General features: G+C 32.1%; 1 protein-coding gene across 1 annotated transcript in view; it reads right to left on the reverse strand.

The window, feature by feature from the left end:
- Positions 1-26,409, reverse strand: part of LOC127725693 (protein kinase C-binding protein NELL2-like) — a 124,102-nt gene that overhangs the window by 81,750 nt on the left and 15,943 nt on the right. Inside the window, exons 4-6 of the mRNA XM_052232859.1 lie at positions 19,552-19,702; positions 13,662-13,932; positions 615-687 (exon numbers count right to left, since the gene is read on the reverse strand). Of these exons, the coding sequence (XP_052088819.1) occupies positions 615-687; positions 13,662-13,932; positions 19,552-19,702 (495 nt within the window). The remainder of the gene's footprint in view (positions 1-614; positions 688-13,661; positions 13,933-19,551; positions 19,703-26,409) is intronic.

Below are 26,409 nucleotides of genomic sequence, written 5' to 3' on the forward strand. Positions count from 1 at the left end.
TTCATTTTTAAACTTTTATCTTTATTTCAATTTCTACTAATCTTTCTTCTGTACATGTTTGGAACTTATAAGCCAAAATATCCAAAGGAGAAAGTCAAAATAGAAATTCACGTATTTTCTTTGTTAAATGTAAATATTTCTTTACATTAGATGTAAGCCTTTATTCATCTTGTAAATTTAAAAGCAGCGGACAACGCAAAGTTGCCGATCATAGAATGGTATCAGAGGATTTGAACTGTCTTTTTATACTCTTTTGGTTATTTAGCTCTTCACTTTTTACATGTTAAGTTAGATACTCCGGTATACATCCTATGCTTTCATTTTTTTTTGTATGAACAATAATGGTAAATCAAGAAAGGTGTTTTATTTTTATTTTTTTCATTTTAAAAATTTTTGTTATAAAAGCCCTTGTAGAATTATTCCATTTAAGTTAATAGCCTGTGATGACCTAAAACATAGATCCATATAAGTTATGACATTGTACAGCATAGGTCACTATCCCTACCTCTGACTAATAAGGTGTATAACAGTATTGGTCACTACCCCGGCCTCTGACTAATTAAGTGTATAACAGTATTGGTCACCAATCCCAATCTAAATACATAATAACATACCTGTATCTGAATTAGGACACTGTAACAGGTAGCCATGTGTCTGTGTTACTATTTGTACATCTTGTAAAGCCCCCTGTAATAGAATAAAACTTTGATCACATGGCGTACACTGTTATCAATACAGCAGTTACAGTATACTCTCCTCATCTATAGATTTGTGTAAAATAACAGAGAACTGCATGACTGAATGACAATCAGACAAAATAAATTCATGACTGTATGGTCAACAAGCTACAGAAAACTTGGAGGCTGAATGGCCAACAGACAACAGAGAACTCAATGTCTGAATTGCCAACAGACAACAGAAAACAGAGAACGCTTTGTCTGAATGGCAAACAGACAACAGAGAACTCAATGTCTGAATAGCCAACAAACAACAGAGAACTCAATGTCTGAATAGCCAACAGACAACAGAGAACTCAATGTCTGAATGGCCAACAGACAACAGAGAACTCAATGTCTGAAAGGCCAACAGACAACAGAGCACTCAATGTCTGAATAGCCAACAGACAACAGAGCACTCAATGTCTGAATAGCCAACAGACAACAGAGAACTCAATGTCTGAATGGCCAACAGACAACAGAGAACTCAATGTCTGAAAGGCCAACAGACAACAGAGCACTCAATGTCTGAATAGCCAACAGACAACAGAGCACTCAATGTCTGAATAGCCAACAGAAAACAGAGAACTCAATGTCTGAATGGCCAACAGACAACAGAGACTTCAATGTCTCAATGGCCAACAGACAACAGAGAACTCAATGTCTGAATAGCCAACAGACAACAGACAACTCAATGTCTGAATGGCCAACAGACAACAGAGAACTCAATGTCTGAATGGCCATTAGACAACAGAGAACTCAATGTCTGAATGACCAACAGACAACAGAGAACTCAATGTCTGAATGACCAACAGACAACAGAGAACTCAATGTCTGAATGGCCAACAGACAACAGAGAACTCAATGTCTGAATGGCCAACAGACAACAGAGAACTCAATGTCTGAATGACCAACAGACAACAGAGAAATCAATGTCTGAATGGCCAACAGGCAACAGAGAACTCAATGTCTAAATGGTCAACAGACAACAAAGAACTCAATGTCTGAATGGCCAACAGACAACAAAGAACTCAATGTCTGAATGGTCAACAGACAATAGAGAACTCAATGTCTGAATGGCCAACAGACAACAGAGAACTCAATGTCTGAATGGCCAACAGGCAACAGAGAACTCAATGTCTGAATTGCCAACAGACAACAGAAAACAGAGAACTCAATGTCTGAATGGTCAACAGACAACAGAAAACTCAATGTCTGAATGGCCACCAGACAACAGAGAACTCAATGTCTGAATGGCCAACAGACAACAGACAACTCAATTTCTGAATGGTCAACAGACAACAGAGAACTCAATGTCTGAATGGCCAACCAACAACAGAGAACTCAATATCTGAATGGCCAAAAGACAACAGAGAACTCAATGTCTGAATGGTCAACAGACAACAGAGAACTCAATGTTTGAATGGTCAACTGACAACAGAGGACACAATGACCTGAATGACTTAATGATTAACATTATTTTTCTTGACTTTGGGCAAAATTGAAGCTTGACATTTGTCCATTTTTGAACAATGGATTATATGAAATCAATGAATGATAATTGCAATTTTTTGCCTCAATCTATTTATTTTTCTTTTTATCTGATTTTTACAATTGTCCTAGTTAAACATTCACATTTCTGTATTATGTTCAGAAAATAAATGGCAAAAGGTTCTATATGCCAAACATAATTAGGAACTAAATAAAGTTTTAAAGCATTACATTGTACAGATATATAAACATAATAATATATATGATATAAATAATATTGAGAAGATGAGGTTACCATTCGCTCCGATCAAAAGCCTTGGCCAACAATATGGAAGTTATTACCATTATGATTGTAAAGCTGCCCATTCATACTTAAAGCTTTATTTCTGATGACCAGCCAAATAAAATAAAACAAATCTTAACAAATTATACAACTGTATGAGGTTTATCTAATGGACAAGATCCTTCAAGTTTGTACTCTTGTTGTAACCTTGAACCCTTAGATATCAGGCTAAAAGTGTACTCTTGCTGTAACCTTGAACCCTTTGCTATCAGGTTAAAAGGCTGCCAGGACCAAAGTTTAAAGCTTCATTAAAATCATGGCATGAAATTTTCTGGATTTTGTTCAAAACTTCAATTTTTACTGAGAAGGAAATACTTAAACCATAGGATGTGATAAAACTGATCCTTTAATATCTTACTCTGATAAAATAAAAAGATTTTTCTAAAGAATATTAATCAGTACTTAAATTTTTTAAAGAAATGAACATATAGCCAATAGGATTTTCCTTCCAATATATATTTCTTTGAAGATAGTAAGCAATACTTTTTAAAAAGTTCTTCAACTGCAAAATTCAATACATGTATCAGAAATGGATTTCATCAATGTTTTACTTTTCACAAATAGTATTTTTACAGCATAATAGTCTATGTAAAACATCTGCAATTAAATGTCTTTTAAAAAACTCAAGAGTGATACAAAATGTAACAATTATATTTAGTTCGACCTGCATTTTTGTTTTATTAGTACTGTAAACAAACCTAAGACTGAATGATGTTTAGGTATTTTCTATACTGTTATAAATAAAGAAACACATCATTCACCAAAAAAAAATGGTAAAAAATTTCTGGAAACATTAACACTTTGTTTGTAATTGTTAATTTCAAAGTGTTACAAAAAAAACCTCCATCATTCCAGGTATACTCTTTGATCTCTGTGTGGGAGGGTTGATAAGAAGTAAAAATTTCTACTGAATCATCAGAAATGAAACTGTACTATATGTCTTCTGTATGATTTCAGTTGGTTCAAATCTTTCTGATGACAAAAACAGACTGTATTAGATCGTCATTACAATGCTTATATTGTTGTGTGGCCAGGTACGAAAAAATCAGTTAGAAATCACTAGGTGCAATATGTTAGGGATTGTCTGAAAACCGCAAAATCTGTCTCAAAACCACCTTCTTCATATGAAATATTAGTTGATAATAGAGTAATTTACCAGTTACAGTAAACATATTATTTCTAACAGGTAGGTCTTGGCAGTAAGTATTAATGGTGGTTACCTGTAATTAGGTAAGTAAACCACTCTTAGAGAATGGGACATGAAACAAATCCAGGTAAAAATAGAACCAAAAAAATCTACTTGACAAAATGAACACTTTGTAATTACCTTAAGTAAAAGTGCTGTTGAAATACAAAAAAAAACTTTATGCTAATGAAGTCACCTAGTAAAAAGTTGATATATTTTTAATCCAACCTAATAAAGGTGCTATTTTCATACACATACTGACATACTTGAAAAGAAAACAGCGGATTTGTTGTGGAATTAACAAATATTCTATTACTTGGCAACTTTTCTACATGCATTCCTGTTGGCAAAAACTTTGACAATTTCACTTGCAATACAATGATAAACTAGTAACTTCGTAATAGACTGATTAGCTCATTTGGCAAAAATTTGCCATTATGATATTAACTTAAACCTTTTTCCTGATGAACACTTTTTTTCAAGAAACAAATATTTAGTTTTTAACTCGCTTGGCTCTGTGGGTAAAAGGATAATAAAATGCTTCGCTGAGCGCAGCCTGATACGACTGCAGAGGTCGAACCCTGAACAGTTGGGGCAAATTTGGACACAATATTCAAGCTTGATACTGTCTGAATTTTGATTGTGATCAAATTTTTGACATAATATAGGTTTCTGACACAAAATAAATGTGGTCGAAGATCTTATAAATCCATTGAGCAATACTGTGCAATTGAAGATTTCTTCTTGAAACTTTTCAAAAATTCCAAATTTTAAAAATTTTGAAAAAAAAATATGAATCCCTTAAAAAATTAGGAAAAAAATCCCCCCCCCCCCCCCACTTTTTGAAACCCACCTTGGAGCAATAACCCCAAAACTCAATCCCAGCTTTTCCTTTGTAGTATGGAACCTTGTAGTACAATTTCAGAGAGATCCATACACTTACACACAAGTTATTGTCTGGAAACTAGAAAAATGCTTGTTTTTGGCCCTTTTTTGGCCCCTAATCCTACATGTTTGGGACAATTAACCCCAAACCCAATCCCAGCCTTCCCTTTGTTATATGGAACCTTATGGTACAATGTCAGAGAGATCCAGTATAACACTTACACACAAGTTATTGTCTGGGAACTAGAAAAATGCTTGTTTTTGGCCCCTTTTTGGCCCTTAATTCCTAAACTGTTGGCCCCCATAACCCCTGAAATGAATCCCAACCTTCTACTTGTGGTATTAAACATTGTGGTACAATTTCAGAGCAATCGAAATACTTATACACAAGTTATTATCCTGAAACTAGAAAAATGCTTGTTTTGAGCCCCTTTTTGGGCCCCCAATTCCTAAACGGTTGGGACCATCATCCCCAAAATCAATCCCAACCTTCCTTTTGTGGTATTGAACCTTCTTAAAAAATTTCATAGAGATCCATTCACTTAAACTAAAGTTATTGTCCGGAAACTAATGTGTCTATGGACTAAGACGCAGACGACGACGACATCATACCATTATATGATCCCAAAAAAAATTTTCCGGTCGTCGTATAAAAAAAGTAAGTAAACTATTTATTTTCAAATTCAAAGCTGAGTGTGTTCAAGTGAAATCAAAGCCAATACATTATTTTACTAGGGGTCAAAAAAACTATTTACAAACTCTTTTCAAATCAAATCTTGGTGATCAAAATATTAGAGACCAATCAAATGATTTGTAGATCTTAATTTGATTGTAAATCAATTTTGCTGGTCAAAATTGTCATTTAAGGGCATTATCAATTGATAGTTTTAGTCATATTGGTATTTGTGTAGATATTGTATTACAGATCATATTTGCTTTTTAGTTTCTGTCAGTAATGTATTTTTGAAGATGATGGACAAAAATGCTTGAATTTGTCAAAAATTGTTCCATTTTAAGACACAGAGCCAAATCAAGTTTAAGAACTATGGTCTTGTTTAAAGACAAAATAACCACTTGTATTCCACTTGTAGTAAAATTGATAGTTTTCCTAAAATATAACATGGTATTTGTTACTTGGCTACCAAAATGCATTAATAAAAGACACCAAATGCATATCCAATTATAAGACCATAATCAATCTTGGTTGTCCAAGATCTATTCCACCAGCCAAACTAAAGAGAAGGAATAAATACTTAGACTTTATCATAGACAATGTGGCAATAAGTTACACCTTTTCATCATAACATGCCAATAAGTTACACCTTGTCATTATAACATGCCAATAAGTTACACCTTGTCAACATAATATGACAATAAGTTGCATGTTGTCAATAAAAGATGACAATAAATTGTATTACATAATATATCCTGCATTCATTGCATAAGTGATAACAAAAGTCTTGTCTGTACTTTCTTTAGATGCAAAAAAAAAAAGAAAAAAGAAATAGGTCAATTGATAATTATTGGGTAAAATATCACTGTGACAGCAATATAACAACACATGTTCACTAAATATAGATTTTCCTCCGGTTTTCAGAATGTAAAGATGTTTAAATCTGAACAAGTGTGATTAAACAGTGAGGTCAATATGGACTTACTGACAGAGGTAATGAACAGATTTAAACAGTCATGTCAATATGGACTTACTGATAGAGGGAATGAACAGATTTAAACAGTGATGTCAATATGGATTTACTGATAGAGGAAATGAACAGATTTAAGCAGCGATGTATGAGGCGCTGTTTTACTATTTATTCCTTATTTTCTGATATCAAAAAATATTTCTTGATATCAAAAAATGTAATTCCTGATATCAAAAAATGATTTTTTGATATCAGGAAATATTTCTTGATATCAAAAAATATTTCTTGATATCAGGAATTCAAATTTTTGATATCAAAAATTGCCTTTTTTGATATCAAGAATTCGATTTCTTGATATCAGAAAATAATCTTTATTTCTTGATATCAGAAATTCCATTTTTTGATATCAAAAAATCATTTTTTGATATCAAGAAATCCATTTTCTGATATCAAAAAATAGATTTTTTTATATCAAATATTACTGACGATATTTTGATATCAAGAAATACATTTTCTGATATCAAAAAATGATTTTTTGATATCAAAAATTCGAATTCCTGATATAAAAAAATGATTTTTTGATATCAGAAAATAAGAAAAATATCAACGATTGCTCCCTGTGTGTCAATAAAAGCATCAACGTTCAGCAATGAGCCCTTACATTAAGTCTGGTGTTTCGGTCGTGTAATATACACGAAAGCATATATCAGAGGTTTATATATTTTAAGGTTTATATAGTCAACAATTGTAAGTTCTCACTTCTTTTATAAGCAATTATTGGTTTCCTCTGAAACAGATTTGTGCAGTCAGGTTTTTGCAAATATCAAGCCCTAGTGTTTTGTTCATCTTGTTTTTATATTTTTTTCCCGTTGTTTATGTTGAGGATTTAGTAAGTAAGTTAGTTCTGTTAAGTTTAAAAATAAGGAGATGTGGTATGATAGCCCATGAAACAACTAGCCACCAAAGTTCAAATGAAGTTGATGTAAGCAATTATAAGCAACCGTACGGCCTTCAACAATGAGAAAACCCCATACCATATAGTCTCCTATAAAAGGCCCCAATATGAAAAAGAAATAAACAACTCAATTTAGAAAGCTAAAGGCCTATATGATTTATAACAAAACAATTTACGTAAAACAAATACGGCAGACATCATTCGTAAATATAAATCAACATTCAGACTTCTTATACGTTCAGGTATTTCACATCCAATATTTTATGGAAATATTCTTTACAAAGAACAAAAATGTCGGCATTCACCTCAAAGTTTAACCAAACCTTTAAAAAGACTTATTCGGAAAGGATATACCGGTAGTTACGATACTGTTGTCAATTAGTCATTAATGATTGAATATTTTGGTATTAATATTGATTCACTCATAGGGTCTTTGCATCGGAAATAAACACATTTATTCTAAAACCATTTGTTGGCATGATACGGTTTATGTTCTTCTCATGTATTCTATGATGGTATGATACTAAACTCCTAACGGGAGGGATTGTACTTGATTTTCTTATGATGAAGACATAATCTTTCAATCAGTTTAATTGAGGTCTGGAGCTGGCATGTCAGTAACTGCTAGTAGTCCTTTGTTCATTTATGCTTAGTTTATTTTATTACCTATTCTGACATCGGACTCGTACTTCTTTTAAACTGAGTTTTACTGCGCGTATTGCTATGTTTTTCTTTATTCTACATTGGGTAGAGGTATAGGGGGAGGGTTGAGATCTCACAAAAAATGTCTAACCCCGCCGCATTTTTCCGCCTGTCCCAAGTCAGGAGCCTCTGGCCTTTGTTGGTCTTGTATGTTTTTTAATTTTACTTCATTGATATGTTTTGGAGTTTAGTGTGACGTCCATTTTCACTGAACTAGTACACAATTTTATTTAGGATCCAGCTGAGGACCACCTCCGGGTGCGGGATTTTCTCGCTGCGTTGAAGACCCATTGGTGGCCTTCGGCTGTTGTCTGCTCTTTGATCGGGTTGTTTTCTCTTTGACATATCCCCCCCACCATTTCCATTCTCAATTCTATGAACCAAGACAATGCACTAAACTGCAGGCTCCGGACTTGGAACAGACACATAAAGAATGTGGCGGGATGAAACATGTTTGAGCGCTCAACTCTCCCCCTAACCTGGGACACTGGTGTTACATTACAACATAGTGTAAGAACAAACGTGGCAGGGAAACAACAACAAAAAGACACAAATTACAGATGCGATAGTGACAACTAGTTCAAAGCCAACAACAACATAAAAAAAATGCATGTCTTGTATTTTCGAAAGATTTGTCTATTTCGTCTTTTTACGAGACTGCTAGTATTTCTTATGAACCGCGTCGTCCATAAACATTTTAGATACATATGAGCTTTTTCTGTGAAGTAATGAAACGTTTCAGTAGGTTGGATGTACGTTTTCATCTCTAAAATACCTTCATTTTGGAAAAGTTTGTCTTTATATTGAAAGGATTGTCAAGAAATTTTCACTTCATTTTGAGAAAAGTGGTATAAGTACAATTTAGTAGGGTATATATTTCGACTCTTCAAAATTCAAGAGTCTATCCTAAACTAAGGTAAACTATATGGTCTTCCAAATACCGTTTCGATTCCTAACATCACTGAAGAGATATTAATTGTCGAAATCCGGATATGGTGTACAAATTTTTGCACCTCATGTTTGCGGTATACCATCTTTTCCGCAAGTTTATTGTTTTCTGTTTGGTATTAAATTAATAATATAGATCAATTTTGTTACATCTTGTGATCCGTTTATTTGGCAATCGCCAATGGCAGTCAGCAGGGTTTAAGAACATCAGTTGTTCGACCTGTTAGCCAAATGCGTTTTGTTAAAATATTCTTTTTCACTTTTTTGATCTTTTGGAAAATGTTGTTTGTGCTGTATTTAGACCCCTCTCTACCAAGAAATTTGTTTTGCTTGCACACGTATAAAAATTTTATCCAACGCAATCATAGGTTAGAACGTTGTTTTCAATTTAGACTTGTTTATGCATTGTATTAGATATATAAGGCGAAAAGATCGTGTATATCGCCAGTTGAACCTGAATATATTATCGAGCCATCGTATCTAAATCTTGAAAACATTTTCCAGTATGTAATAAATTCTTAGGTCGACATATCCCGCCCATTCGGATTGTATGACACAAGAGTAAATATGTTTTATTTAGGAATAATTTTAAAAATCTTCCATATATTGTCTTGTAGTGCATGGGTCTTAAATTTCGTAATAAGTTTGATCAAACTGAAGATTAGTGTAAATATTTTTTTTACTTCAAATATTGTTATTAAATAGCAGTTTTCCGGAGACTTTGAAGTCTTATTCATGTTTATAAAACTTGAAGTGTATAAGCATTTTGTTTTTGTAACAAGGGACACAATGTCATCAATATAATGACCAATACCGTGTATAGTGGTACTCCACACTATAAAACAATTGGTCTACCGGGAACATTATTTCAGATAATTCCTGATGTTTGGCCTCATTGGTGAGCCTGAATGTTTTAAATGACACACAGGGAGCCATCATTCATTTATTTCTTATTTTCTGATATCAAAAAATCATTTTTTGATATCAGGAATTCGAATTCTTGATATCACAAAATCATTTTTTGATATCACAAAATCTATTTCTTGATATCAAAAAATCAAAAATATTTTCTGATATCAAAAATTCGAATTTCTGATATCAAAAAATCTATTTCCTGATATCAAAAAATGAATTTTTGATATCAGGAATTCGAATTTTTGATATCAGAAAATATTCTTTATTTCTTGATATCAAGAAATCGATTTTCTGATATCAAAAAATAGAATTTTTGATATCAGAAAATCATTTTTTGATATCAGAAAATAGGTAATAAATAGTAAAACGGCGCCTCATAGCGATGTCAATATGGGCTTACTGATAGAGGAAATGAACAGATTTGATCCAAAATATTACAACCAAAATCCAAATGGTTCACAGTAATTTACTGTTGAAAATTTATTATTACAAAGTGAATTTTTTGTCTAAATTTTTAACAGTCCAACTTTTTGGCCATATGTCCTTTCAAAGGAATTTGTCTGATCAAAAAAAAAAAAAAATTTTATTACTGCGAAAATCATTGTTAATTTTACTTTTGTATAAATGTACCTTAAGTTTTCTTAAAGAATAATATTAATTATGATTGAAAGTAACTGTCAATGATGAAGACATTCACTCTGATTAACAAGCTGCTGTATTGAGACAACTTCAACAAAGAATTCATTTAAAGATGAAAAGGATTCTGATTGGTGATCTTAGGTCGTGACCCTAGAAAATTGATATATCTTTCAAAATCAATCTATTCTTCAAAGCTTATCTAGACTGGACAAGACATGATCTGAGCTAAAATCTCAGTTTATTTGACTTCCAACTTCATGTTTTTGATGTTATCTAACTTTCAAACTTGCCATTTTGAACATTATTATAGTAAGCCAAAGATATATGTTTCTCTTGATAACATTTTCTTACATAAAATCACTATTAAATTCTGGTTAATTTGGGGTGAAACTGATATTTTATCAATGGGAATTCAGAAATAGAATTTATAATATAAGATTTTTTACTACTGGGATATAACAGGATTACACAGAAAGCATGCCAATGCAGTTTCAAAGATGTCTGTTTTCTGGGTCAAAATACACTTCATGCATGTACTCTTATATTACAAAAGTAAAACTGTCATTATAAAAATTAAATAAGTTTCTTTATTTATGGAATAACAATGACCACTGACATTCAAGCTGATGCTTTAAAACCATTTATATAACAACCTCTTCAGGATGAAGCACCTGCCAAATTTATATTACCGGTAACCTATATGAATAAGAAGAGATGTATGGTACTTGTCAATAAGACAGTAACCCAATGACATACAAAAAGCGAGACATCTAAAGGTCAACAGAGGTCATCAACTGTAGACAGTTGCCTGCACAATATTGCAAGCCTTAAATCGCCTCAGCCATAACAAGTATATAATTCAAATAGTTAGTTAAATGGTGCAGAACATTACCAACCAACTTATAAAACTTTAATAAAAATCTTATCATTTGTAAAATTAAACAAAGTAAAGTTTTAAATGATCAGTACAGGCCAACAAGATTTACTATACTGTAAATTCAGACGTTAATACAGACAACAAGATTCACTCTACTGTGAATTCAGACGTTAATACAGGCCAACAAGATTCACTAAACTGCAAATTCAGACGTTAATACAGGCCAATAAGATTCACTATATTGTAAATTCAGACGTTAATACAGGCCAACAAGATTCACTATACTGTGAATTCAGATGTTAATACAGGCCAACAAGATTCACTATATTGTAAATTCAGACGTTAATACAGGCCAACAAGATTCACTAAACTGTAAATTCAGATGTTAATACAGGCCAACAAGATTCACTCTACTGTGAATTCAGACGTTAATACAGGCCAACAAGATTCACTAAACTGTAAATTCAGACGTTAATACAGGCCAACAAGATTCACTATACTGTGAATTCAGATGTTAATACAGGCCAACAAGATTCACAATACTGTAAATTCAGACGTTAATACAGGCCAACAAGATTCACTAAACTGTACATTCAGATGTTAATACAGGCCAACAAGATTCACTATACTGTGAATTCAGATGTTAATACAGGCCAACAAGATTCACAATACTGTAAATTCAGACGTTAATACAGGCCTACAAGATTCACAATACTGTAAATTCAGACGTTAATACAGGCCAACAAGATTCACTATACTGTGAATTCAGATGTTAATACAGGCCAACAAGATTCACTATACTGTAAATTCAGACATTAATACAGGCCAACAAGATTCACTAGACTGTAAATTCAGATGTTAATGTGTGCATTTATTATTGCCAAAAACAGAATACTGGTAAAAATGGGAGATTTAATTAATGGAAATCACTACTGAAATTATGATTGTGAGCCTGAAATTGTCAAGTTTAATACTAAAAACATTGCAATAATTTCTGAATTAACAGTAACTAAAAGGATAAATTGCTGATTTTGTTGTGAAGTGGAATTTATACATCATTTTGTTTCCATTTGAGTATATATATAGAACCTTTTTTTGCCATTACATAATATCTCTTTGATCCTGAACCCAATCAGTTATAAGAATCAAAGCATTAGGACAGGTCAATTAAATTCTTAATCTATCTTGTCTATAGTATAGAATGCATGTTATCTAAAGTGTTCAAGGTATTTCTTTTAAATGTTTTTTCTGGTATAATATACTAATTACTATATGACAACGTAGTCATTTCTTTGATGAACTGGATGAAATCATCACTACATCATCTGTATCATCGCAAGAGCTGTGTGGGAATCCTGTAACATTCCAATATGCTATAGCAACTTTTCACTTTGTCCAGTAATGTGGATTATTTGCATGTGTCTGAAATAGCTTTATATTTTCCTTTAGCTTTAAAAGAAAATTTTGCTGTATGGAAATGGCTGTTTGACACTTTGGTTAAGTTTTAGTTAAGATTTTTTTTTCCTCAGAACATTTTACTATATAAAGAAACTATCTAGACTTGATTCACTTTTTCTTTAGGATTTTATACCTAACAATCTAAATCAATAGTCATTTGCATTGCACTTAGTTTTAAATGAAACTCCTGTGCAGTTCAACATGTGTTATTTGATAAGTGTGCTGTCTAGCCAATTAAAAGTGTAATACACAGAAATTGTTAAGATCTATGTTAAATAAAAATTATTTTAATTTGCGTGACCAAAGAAAAAAGTACAATCTTTATTGATAATAATTTCCAATCTGTTGATCCACTTTTATCTTACAATAAGTATTTCATTGAAGAAAAAGGGAGATAATTAAATCCCTTCAAACAAGTGAAACTGTGAGCTACTGCTCACTGATGATACCCCCCTCAAATACTTGACAGTAAACAGGAAGTTGTTGAGTGATGAAACTGAAAACGCATCACACGGTATAGCTGACTTATAAAAACCCTGAAACCAAATTTCAGAAATCCCTGTAGTGTAGTTCCTGAGAAAGATGCGACGAAAAATATTCATGGGACGGACAGACGGACTGACGGATAAATGGATGGACGGATGGATGGATGGCCGAACCGATGGATGGATGGACGGACAGACAGACAGAGGTAAAACAGTATACCCCCACTTTTTTAATGCAGGGGTATAATTATCTTTCTTGTTTCAACTTCTAAACACAGGGCAGGCTTCTGCTTACAGAAAAAGACTCATTTTCTCATTTCTGAATAAACAGAATAAATTAAGTATATATTTATAAATGTGGTCTACTTTCATTCATTAGTTTAAACAAATTCACAATAACCAGCCATATTATACTTACCCTAAAAAGTGCAAGTTGACCATTTCTTTGTCCAACGTATAATTTAATATTTCCTAAGATAGGTACTCTATCAACAGTTTGTATAACACGTTCATAAATTTTAACACAATCTACTAATAAAGTTAAATGTGTTCCAGATAAACTGAGAGCTAACTTGTGCCACCGATTATCGGCAAGTCTATATGGGAATGTTTCAACACGAATCTGTCGGTCGTGAGTGTAGTGGAAACGAATTTCATCCTTCCTACCACTACTCTCAATTTCTAAAAACCTGGAAAAAAAAAACAAACACATAATTTTTTATAACATAGATTTACATTTTTTCAGCATAACACACAGCCGTATGACATTTGCAGAAAAGTTTGTCACCATTTCAGTGTAAGTAATAATTTTTATATACTAATGTCATTTATGTGTAGAATATACATCAATTCATATATTCAAAACCACTGAAGATGTACTGTATATATTTTATAAAATTACTTACATTTTTTTTTATGTTCACCCACTGATTTATACTTTGAAACTTGATTATATTTGTTTCTTCTATTTTATGTAGACTATGTACACAATTTTACTTTCAACATTGAACAAAACCATACTTTTCTGTAACATTTACAGAAGCGCATTTTTTTTTTTGGGGGGGAGGGGGATCAACGGCTATAAAACCAGGTTCAATCCACCATTTACTACATAAGAAAATGCCTGTACCAAGTCAGGAATATGACAGCTGTTGTCCATTCGTTTGATGTGTTTGTTTGTTTTTTTTTATTTTGCCATTTGATTTGGGACTTTCCTTTTTCAATTTTCCTCGGAGTTCAGTATTTTTGTGATTTTACTTTTTACATAGTCTTATTGGGTAGTTGGGTTGCTGTCTCACTGGTAATGACCCACATCTACTTTACTTGTAATTCATACCAGAAATCTTGGATATAAATTACATAAGGGAATGACCATTTAACTTCAAGAGAGGGGGGGGGGGGGTATGGTTTTTTCCTAAAAAAAATATTCTGATCCCCAATTTGATGAAAACAAATATTGTGGTCAAGCAGATGACAAAAAAAAATATTCTGAATACAGATTTCCCCCATACTTTATAGTGAATTTCTGACTCAGACAAAAAAACCATACACCCCCCCCCCCCCTTTTGAAGTTAAATGGTTGAACCCCCCCTTTCTGTTGAAGTTAAATGGTTGCTCGCTAAAGCATTAAACTTTTTGGCATGATTTTGCATATCAAATTCAAAATATACAATTTTTAGTTCCACAGCAACTTGAATAAATACTAATTTCTGGTACTGACTTTTTTTGCAATACAAAAATAAATACAGCCAGTGACTTCCAACACACAAAAATGCAACAAAATTTAATTGAGCATGTGTCTGCAAACCAAACTAACCTCATAATACCCAATCACCTTGTTAAATTTCAATTAATGTCAGAGCATTTGACTTCTGGAGCAAATGAAATACCACAGTACTTGTTTTGTCGTGTGCCGTCTATCAAGAACCAGATGTCAGGTGATAACGTTTATTTCCTGTCAAACATCAACAGATGTGGTATTCTGATAATAGGTCATACTTTTAGAACTGATGTAAAATATGAATGAGTGGGGTAAATAGTTGTCTCTAGGTTCAGAGGCTATTCATTCAGATGTTTTAGGGTCAGAGGCCACATACAATGGGAAGTTATGTGGGTATGCTGAAAATGTGCTTGAGAGCAAACAAAATAAACAGTTTCAAATATAAAACGAAGTTAAAGAGGGAATAAAAGATGGTAAGAGGTAATCAAAGTTGAATAAAAGAGGGAATCACAGTTGAATGACAAGAGGGAATAAAAATTGAAAGAAAGACTAAGATAACTTAATGGTCAATGAAATGCGAAGCATCAAAGTTGAATGACAGAGGAAATAAAAATTGAAAGAAAAAGAAAGATAATGGTCAATGAAACATAAAACACCACGGTTAATAAAGAAAAAGAAAAAATATGGGGAAAAGGTAGAATGAAGATTGAAGTGAAGTAAAATAGAGTTAAAGGAACAAGACATGTAAAAATTAAAGGATAAAGTCTTTATAACTTGACTTGACTTAGGTTTCTACTAATGTATGTCATTACTTTTAGCTCTTATTCTGAATGATACACACATAAGAAATGTATTGCAAGGCCTTGGCATGACATACTCCTGTAGCTTCTAAATGATACAAGAAAGGGACAGCATCTATAACCTCTTGCATCACTGACATGGCATGACATACTCCTGTAGCTTCTAAATGATACAAGAAAGGGACATCATCTATAGCCTCTTGCATCACTGACATAGCATGACATACTCCTGTAGCTTCTAAATGATACAAGAAAGGGACAGCATCTATAGCCTCTTGCATAACTGACATGGCATGACATACTCCTCTAGCGTCTAAATGATACAAGAAAGGGACAGCATCTATAGCCTCTTGCATCACTGACATATGTACCATAAATGTATCATTGCTCCTCCACAATGTATGTCTTACATTAAGTTATGGATCATTTGGATTCCCCACATTCAAGTATCAAGAAAGCAGGATATTACAACAGGAAGTCATTCTTTACACTTTCTCATCCAAATTATTTCATTTACCAAAACCAGATGCCTGCATTTTATTGAAAACTGTGACAACCAAAATAATGATTTCATTAAAACTCAACAAATACTGAAGTATGAATGTTTATCAATTCTTCTTGGTATAAGATATCCAATATCCATGAACAAAATCTAAAAACTTTGAAAACTAACATCTTTTAGAAAAACCTCATCGAATTTAATGAAATTTGATGACACAAAGCAAGGAATTTAAAGTCAAACCTGCTGGCTGCTGGTAAAGTAGACAAATTTAATTTTTATGAACTGATACAAATAATTTTTATATAAAATCTACTTTTCAGCTTTTTAGTTCCTGTGATGACTATTATCAATCTGATTTCTTTCAAAAATGTATTATTCATAGTAATTATTAGAATTCAAAAAAATAATTGTATAAATCTATTACCATATCTACTGAAAAGAATCTTTTGGCAGTCTTGAGTGCTTTTCAAAATAAATTTCAAATCTCAAGATTTCGAGTTCAGAAAAAAATTGAGCATTTCTTTAAATTGAATATTTTCATTATATCGTTCAGTGACTCAACTCATCATTTACAAAGGAGGAGTTCAATCTGATGAAAAAGAAATCTAATAAATGAAACAAAAATGATATATTTGTTTTGTTACCTAGCCAGTGTTATCTTAGCTAACATTACCACCTCTGAAAAAACTTTCTAATGATTAGGTAAATATATGACTCCCCAGAGGTGATCTTTTCAATATATATATTTAATTATTGCTCTTGAAATGTTATCAGGGCAAAAATTTCTTTCATTCAATAACAGCACTCTCAGACGTGAGAAATTCCGCCCTTGACAGTCATAAGTACCGGAAACTTAGAGATAGCTTTGCTTTTTTTAGCCATGTAACTCCTATTTAACAGAAGGTCTGCAGCGATGCGATGATTTTACATCAGAATCGACAGTAAAAGAATGTGTAGAGATAAATTTGTGTTCTGTATTGTATAATCAGTTCTGATAGCCTACATCACAGTTTTGTCAATGGATACATTCCATTCAACAATTAACACATGGACTCAATGAAAATTATTGTAATACATATCCCATGATAAAACACAAGTGGAATTTTTGCTTTAATAAATACTTCGGATTCATTACAATTCAGTTGTAAATGATGCCCTTTATGGGTTCTTGATTAGATTAATAAAATTCTTATCTTATCTTCTTAAAAAAAAAAAAAATTCATTCATGGGATACACATTTTTGAGGAATTGTTGGTAAAGGTAAACCAAGAATTTGAATGTCATTGAAGAACAATTTTTCTATATACTTATATGCAAGCTTAGGCAAAAGCCACAAAATTAAATACCCACAAAAATAATTTTTTTTCTCAATCCATGAAAAAAGCTGAATCCATAGAAGATGAAACTGAAATTTGAATCAAAATGAATGTGAAACATGACTGACAGCATAAAGCTATGCTCCTAGATGTTCAGCCCCTATCAGATCAAAATGAATGTGAAATATGACTGACAGCATAATGATGTTCAGCCCCTATCAGACCAAATAATTACCACCCATCTATTTCTATATAACGGATTTTTGTATTTTCAACCTGTAATAGTTCATTTTTAAACAAAAAACATAACAAAAATTGCCAACTTCAATGTTTTAAAACTATTTGATGAGAAGGAATCAAATTCTTGTTCTAATTTTATGATTTTTTTCATTTTTCAAATAAACATACACTGTTATCACAGAGATATGTCTCGCCTTTTTGTAATTTTGATAATGCAAATGTTGAAATTAAAATAGCAATACTTTAACATGTAAGTTATGCAAATATTCAAAGTAGATGAACCATGACTGAAGGTACATGGCTAAACAATCTCCATGGAATGAGATGTGCCAATGCTAATACAACTGCATACCAAATGCCATTGACTTCGTTCCCTTTAAACAAACCTAATCACAATCATTAACTTGTAAACTAGGTAAAAGTTTCAAAGTCAATGAACCATGATCAGGGGTGGGGCTATATAATCTCCATGGAAACGATACTTGCAAATGCCAATAAATTTGCATACCAAATATCATTGACTTAACATTAGTAGTTCATCTTAAACTGATCTAATCACAAACTAATACATGTTAACTAAGCAAAAGTTTCAAAGTAAATAGACCGTGACCGAGAGGGCGGGGCCAAATATTCTCCAGGGAAATGAGATGTGCTAATGCTTATACAACTGAACACCAATTAACATTGGCCTACCACTAATGGTTCCCCTTGAACTGACCTAATCACAAACTAATACATGCAAACTATGAAAAGTTTCCAAGTCAATAGACCTTGACTGAGGGGGCGGGGCCAAATAATCTCCATGGTAATAAGATGTGCCAATGCTAATACAACTGCATACCAAATATCATTGACCTACCACTAGTGATTCACCATGAACTAGACCTAATCACAAACTAATACATTGTTGACGCCGCTGCCACCTATGCCGGAAACATCATACCTATGTCTCGCTTTTTGACTCCGTCAAGGCAAGACAAAAAGGATGGCTGAGGTATATCTCACTGAGATAGCAACATACCAATACAAATAACCAAAAGACATCTAAAAGCAACAGACTTTTTATGAATACAGTTCACTGACAAAATGTACAAGCATTTTATTCTCTTCCTTTGCTTGTGAGTCAAAAATCAAAAATACAATTTAACAGAAAGCACAATATTCTTATTGAAATACAAGAAACTCTTGTATTTATCTCAACCTTAAGTCCTGGACTTATTTGATCAAACATATCAGATAATCATGCAAAACCACAACTTAAAGTAAGAGTGAGATCATAAACATAAATAATCAAAGAAATGTTATTTGACCACTCCTGAATAGATCCTGTATAATTCCTATTTTTAGCCTGTATACAACTTGTGTATATTTGAGTTTGTTTTATAACAAGATCCACCAACAGGTTATTGTAGCTTAGATCTCTTCCTACAGATGTTTTCTTATTTAAACAATTTTGATTCTCTATGATTTTATGGAAGTTCAGTGCTCACCTGTATCTGAAAATAGCACTGGGTTCTATACTGGGAAGGGCAATAACTCTATATATGATAATTTTATGACATTCAGTTTAATAAGACTTGTTAATTTCTGAATGTCTCTTTAAAGTATATATGTTAACTTAAAATAGACATTTGGTGAAAAATTAGCTTTTAAAACTATACTCTTTATATATTTTTAAGCAAAGATTATTTAATGAAGTATAAAATCCACAAATGTTTTAATGTCCTTACCTCATTACATCAGAGGAAAATGCTACAATACTACCAGAATCTCCAATGTCTTGTTTTAATGTAGCTAAAAATGTAACCTCACTATGTTCTTTCAACATGACTAAAGCTTCTCGTGAAACTAAATCTGGCAGTGCCAATTTTCTTTTTGAATCTGAAATAGAAAGCGCAATAAAATACCTAACAAAATCAAACACTAAGGCTAATTCTTTTAACAATTTTTCTCACCAAATAAATGGAAATAAACCCCTCATAGAAATTTTCCACTTTTCAGTAACTGCTTTACCAGCAGTGTAACCTTGACATATTAACTATAAACATAGTTCACATGATACTTTGCATTATGTGTAATAATTGTGTTAAGCTTTAACTGAAGTAACTAGATAAATGTAGGCAGTATAAAGCATGATCAGTACATTTTCTGTTGTGATCTGAACCCTAAAGATGTGACAAAGGTCAAGGTCATGACATACATCAACATTAGTAAGAAAAAATGTATTAGTAACATCAAAGCAGGGAGTACAAAAATATGACCTGTACACCAATTAAATATATTTTACAGCTGTGACCTTGAGATTCTAAACAAGCCTTCGATCAAGGTCATAGCATATATTTGGATGTGTGAAGTGTTACTCAATTCGAAGCCAACATCAGTTACTACCTGATTGGACAGGAAATTATAAAGCTCTGCAAGCTGCTAAATCAAGAAAATAAATGAAGACAAGAAACTTTATGACCTTAGAAGCAAAAACTCAATCACATGTAATGCACATGCACCCAACAAAATTAAATTAATTTTAGGAAAATCAGACATTTAAAAAAGAGAATCTTCATTCTAAGATTAAGGCAGAATGCACCCATAAATCTGATCATGAAACAAGTTAAACTGGAAAAAAAACTCATTATAAAAAATAAATGCAATTATCCCTTAGTATAGCAAATTATCACATATATGTGACCAACTTTCGTCAGTATAATGTAAAATGTCTGTGTTGCTTCCAGTAAAAACTATATTAAGAACAGAAATCAGCAATAACTCAAAGAAGTTGCGACACCCATGAAAGCAATGATTAAAGAGGAAAAAATTCCATGTTTAATAAATAATATGATATGTATAAATTGCTTACATTTTTATCTTAATTGAACAATAAATTTTCATTTTAGAAATTAGTTGAACGTAATGAATTAATAAATATGAAAATTATCTTTTCAAATGAGTATATCAGCCTAATGAGATTAAACCTTTAACCAGATACAATCAAAGAAAAAGTTGTAAATTATGTAACAGAAATGATAATCCTCCTAACTAACTGATATACATCAAATAAATTCTATGATTGAGTATAAATGCATTGTAACTTTGATGCAACATTCAATTTTAAAAGTAACAATCCTTGATATTTTCCATACAACAGAGAATGTTATGTTGACCTGTTATATCTTAAATCAAGACAAACGACTGGGTCACATGTACTCTGTTTAGACTATTTGAAGACAAGGGCAGCCAGTTCAAACAAGATCTAGAACTGATTGCTTATTTTAGAATGAAATATTTTGCTTAGTTATACTGCTAAGATTGGGACCTTGAACTTTTTGTGATGTCTGGGAGAGAATATAAATTTGGCAAACCCATCTAATTCAATTCTCTTTAAAACTGTCATCGCCCATCAAAATTTACACCTTCCTTACCTCCCAAATATCTACTTTTCTCTGATTGGTTCTTTAACATACAAACTTTGGCAAACTCTTAATTAACACTTTATAATTTCATGCTTCCGAAGCACTTTTCTGGAAATGCTCAAATCCAAATTTTGAAAGCCAAGGATGTATAAGAACCAAAACAGTATCAAATAACAGTCCCTTCTGTGAGGCTTAGGTTCCTAAAGCTGAAGGATACCAACTCTTTCATATGTTGAATTGATAATAATTGTGATATGACTGTTAGTGTTTTACTCTACCAATTGCAATTCATTCAAAATTCTGACCCAATTGCAATTTGTTCATCAAATTAAACTGTTCATCTGGTTAGATGTTTTACTAAATCGCTGTAGAAAAGCCGAAGTCGTAATTCATAGAAAGAAACACTAATAATAAAGTCAGTCAAATTTATAGAAATTAAAAGCAATAAATAAATGAATAAATGACACTGGCTCTTTTTTCTGTCTTGTAATTCTTCAATGTTCTACGATACTTTTTTATCAGTATTCTTAACATATGATGGTTAATTTGTAAAATATTATTTATAAAACATGTATTAAGAAGTAGTGCAGGTTTGGGCATTCATGGCCAAAATGGTGAAATACAGCATTTATTCATATCAGGTTTTTTTTAAACAATTTAGTTGAACAATTATAAATCTTATTGACTATATTTGTATTTAGTGCTTGGTGTGAAAGGAACAAGATAAAGACTGCAAACTACACAGTTCTGCCAGTTTCTAAGACCACCTGTTAAAATTTAGGCGTGCAAACTTGCATGATCACAGAGTGACTAATGATATAAAATTATGGAAAACTATTAATTTTATTTATTTTTGATCTGATAATTGAGATAAAATCAAAGTTTTGTATCAAGCAAACATATTAAAATTTAAGTATTTTATGCCAATTTGAATCTATCATCAATTCCTTACTGTTGTACTTACTTATTGCAGTTCAAGGATTAAAATATTTATAACAAAAAGATATGTTTTTGGCATCTTTTATCTTGAATTTTATTGTTGCTGTTTTAAAATTTTATAGATATAATTTGTCTGGGTCTAAGCTACCCTAGTGTACATATATATCCTTAGAACAAGTGGTATCAGACAGTTTGACCTTCCACTGTAGACAAGTTTAAATCAATAAGTCTGGTGCCCAGTATCCATCTGACATGGTTTTTAAGGGACCTTCTAGTATACTTTCCCTGCAAGGTTGCTACTCATGCAGTCCAAATGAAAATGTTTAAAAGTTTTTGTGTCCTATAGTTGCAGACTCTATACAAATGTATCACTTTTTGTTGTACATTATACTAAACTGTGTTATTTAGCATTACAAAATGAAAGAATTACTCAGTGCTTTTTTATAAGTTGTATGTTAAATGCCCATAAATGTATCAGGCTATCATTAATAGCCTTTTATAGGAAATGCATAATATATAAGGGTGGGTTATGAAAGTAGTGAACAATAAGTTTTTTATGCTGAATGAAGTAAAACTAATTTAAGACAGGGGCCTAGGTGGCCAAGTGGTCTAAGTGGCCCAACTACTGTATCACTAGCCTGTCAACACTGAGGTTGTGAGTTAGAATCCCTGATACACAGTTAATTTTCCAATTTTAATTGACTAAGATTATCAGTTTTCTACCAAAGGTCGGCTGTTCTTTCAGGGCACTCTGGCTTCCTCCACCAATAATAACTGACTGCTAAGAAATAGCCAAAAGTGCTGAAAGTGATGTTAAATACAATCTATCAATCAAACTAATTCAAAACTTAAGCTTATCTTTTAAAACTATTTTATTACTGGAATTAACATGTTTAGTTCATTTGTATGTTTCAGAGTTTAGTGTGGCATCCATTTCACTGAACTAGTATACATTATTATTTAGGGGCCAGCTGAAGCCCACCTCCAGGTGCGGGATTTTCTCGCTGCAATGAAGACCAATTGGTGGCCTTGGGCTGTTTTCTGCTCTTTTGTTGGGTTGTTGTGTCTTTGACACATTACCTGTTTTCATTCTCAATTCTACTAAAAAACTATGAATTATGTTGTCAAACTGTAATATCACAGTCAAATCAGTTTTTCTAGCAGCTGAATTCTGAAATTACCAACCAAAAAATTTACAAATTCATCTGTCTTAAAAAACAGCAGCCCAGTGTCAGTGCCATTTATGGAAATAATAAAAACATGTGATTTTGTAGTTTTAAAAGATTAAATCGTGATTTTAATCACATTTTGCCATGCTTAAAAAATATAGATTTATTGGTTTCTCGGAATGAAAATTACTTCTAAATTTGTAGAACACAATAAGTGCTTAGTTAATGATTTGTGCAAATTGGATGAACAACTTGACGGAACATCTAAATCTTAATCATTTTGTCATCGGCTTTTTGACTTGAAAGACAAATTAGTACTTTTATCTTAAAATCTTTCATCATTTACATGAACTAGTCATGCTTAAAGTATTAAATCCATCAAGAGAAAAACAATTATTGGAATAAATGCTACCCAGTAAGCTTGGCTTAACTATTTAGCCTCTTAGGTCAAAATTTTAATTAAATCTGAAAAAATTACCTTCGAGCAATTGTCATTTCCATAATTTATTTAATGAAATTTCAACTTATCATGGCATATCAAATATAAGCATAAACTTTTGACCTCTCTGAAAAATTGCTGAAAGTGACATTGAAATTTAAAAACAGAATTTCCTCGCTTTTCTTTTTTAGTACAGTGTTTAACCTCTCACTTATCAAATTCATCATCAGATTTTTTTAAGGAAGATATCAACAAAATACAGCATGTTGCAATCTTGCCTCTGCCTTTATTGTGCAATTATCACTTTGGTATTAAAGAACCCATAGATATTAAAGACTAATTTTGCAATATTTAGTAAAATATTTTGTTGTGAACAGATTTTCAGGGAGTGCAATTAGGGATATCTGACCAGAAAATGGAAGTTATTTTGGATCGAAAAAGCCATCAGATATTTCATTATATTTCAGCTGTTTTTAAAATAACGGGCTTAATAAGGTGCAGTATGCTTTATTGATACTGGATGAGCGTACTGAGAATTCTGTTTGATACAGTAATGTACTGGTCAAACTAATGTGTAAGAGACAGAAATGTGCTATATAAAAATTTATTTCTGGAAAAGGTTAAATCTATAGCAATATCAATGTTACCTTTGGTGGCTTACTCAGTGGATTTCAATAGAAAGAAGAGCATTCAAAGCATGAAATGAAATAAAACAAGATAATATTTCCAATGGAGACAATACTGGCGTGTTGCACTATCTCATTTCCATGTTCCATGGTCAAAACCTTAATTTGGCATTATTTTAAAAAGTTTACCTCAGAATAAACATGCGAATTTTGGCCATGGCGTTGTCAGTTTGTTTTCGATCTATGAGTTTGACTGTCCCTCTGGTATCTTTCGTCCCTCTTTTATTATATATAAGGTTTCAAGGTGATATGACAGCAACTTTATGTTTATCTACCTTAAACAACGGACGGACAGAAAGACAGACAAACAGACAGTCAGAAAACTAAATGCCGTCTCAGTGACTAGCATAGGTAGGGTATATAAAAGTTTCTGTTTTTTGTCAGTCCTTTAAAACAACCCTTGCAATTTTTATTAGGAAATCCAAAAAAGTAAAAATAATCACTTTCATGTAAACACAGTTCAATTATCTTATGTTACAAAGTGGATTTTCCCAAGGTTTTGATGCATTCTCAATATAATTTCTGCTGCATATATATAAGTGCAGTTATGTAAAGTTAGTAGTGACTGCAAGTATAATGATGAGACACTGCACATTTTATGATACTAAAAAATCATCAAGATAATTAGACAATGGTATGTGCTAGTAAGTGCATTCTACTAAAAAAAGACAAGTCTGCATGCATTTGTATCCAAGTCAATATAAAGTAGCAACTTCCAGTAGGAGAGTCTAATGTCTAACATTAACAAACTATAAGATATTATGCAGATTTCTCGAGATCTTTCTTCCAGACTGAATATAAAAGGTCATTTAGGGAATGGGACGACAAGACAGCAACCCTAAACAATCAACAAAACAATTAGACATCAAGATGTCAACTTAAGGTCTTTGACAGCAAAAAAAGTGTCATTACCATGATGTCAAGCTCTAAATTGTCACACCTAGACAAGTTCTGATCAGATTTAGCAGACACTGTAAAAAGTCTGCTATCAAAATTCCTTCAACAATTAATACAATAGGTAGGTTCTGCCACTAGGATGAAAGAGGAATTAAATTTGGACTGCCACTTGAGAAAATTGTTTTTCTTATAAGGGCAGAAATTTTTGCCTAGCAACAGGCCATTACTATATACCCTTCAGAGTTGTTGCAGGGGTTATGTAATATGCAGATAGCATGGCACTCACCCTACACAGGGAAAAGAATATCTACTTCCGGTACATACCATATACATTTGTAGCATATTATACTCTTAATTAACAAACCATATCAAGTTAATTAATCAAAGGCATATTCTAGTAATAAAAGTACCATCTTTCAATCCTCCTTCACTGAAATCTCCATCAAACAGCTATTAAATTAAAGATGATATTGCTACAATGCAATTTAGCATCAGAAGTTAATGTTTTTTGTACTGGATGCCCAGAGTGAGATCACTGACCACCTCCACAAACTGGTATCCTGTCTATTAATCATATGATTCACTTGTACAAATTTTTTTTTAAAAAGTTTTTTTTACGCCATGTGCATAAGATAATTCAGTTAAAAATTAACTGTGCACCGTTTAAATGGAAATCTCAGGTAATTTTTCGACATTATGTTTTCATACAAATATGCAACCCAATGTGCACAATTTTTCATACTAAAAATTCCATGAGCGAAAATTTAAAGAGAATCACACAAACCGCACCTTCATTTGCCACCAAAAACATGCAGCAGTAATTTAATAAACCTTTCTGAGATCTATCGTGCCATCTTTTTATTAAATGCTTAGAACACTGCTATTTCAATCATTTTTCCTTGATTCAATTGTCATTATTAGGTTTAAAAGATGTCAAATGGATCAAAATACACATCTTATCTGTGACTACTTTATTCCACTACTCCACTACATGTACTACTTAAAAATCATAGCTCAATATTAATAGGGAATTATGTTTAAATAGTTATCA

The sequence above is a fragment of the Mytilus californianus genome, unplaced genomic scaffold, assembly GCF_021869535.1.
Source record: "Mytilus californianus isolate M0D057914Y unplaced genomic scaffold, xbMytCali1.0.p SCAF_15, whole genome shotgun sequence".
NCBI classification, from domain to species: Eukaryota; Metazoa; Mollusca; class Bivalvia; order Mytilida; family Mytilidae; genus Mytilus; species Mytilus californianus.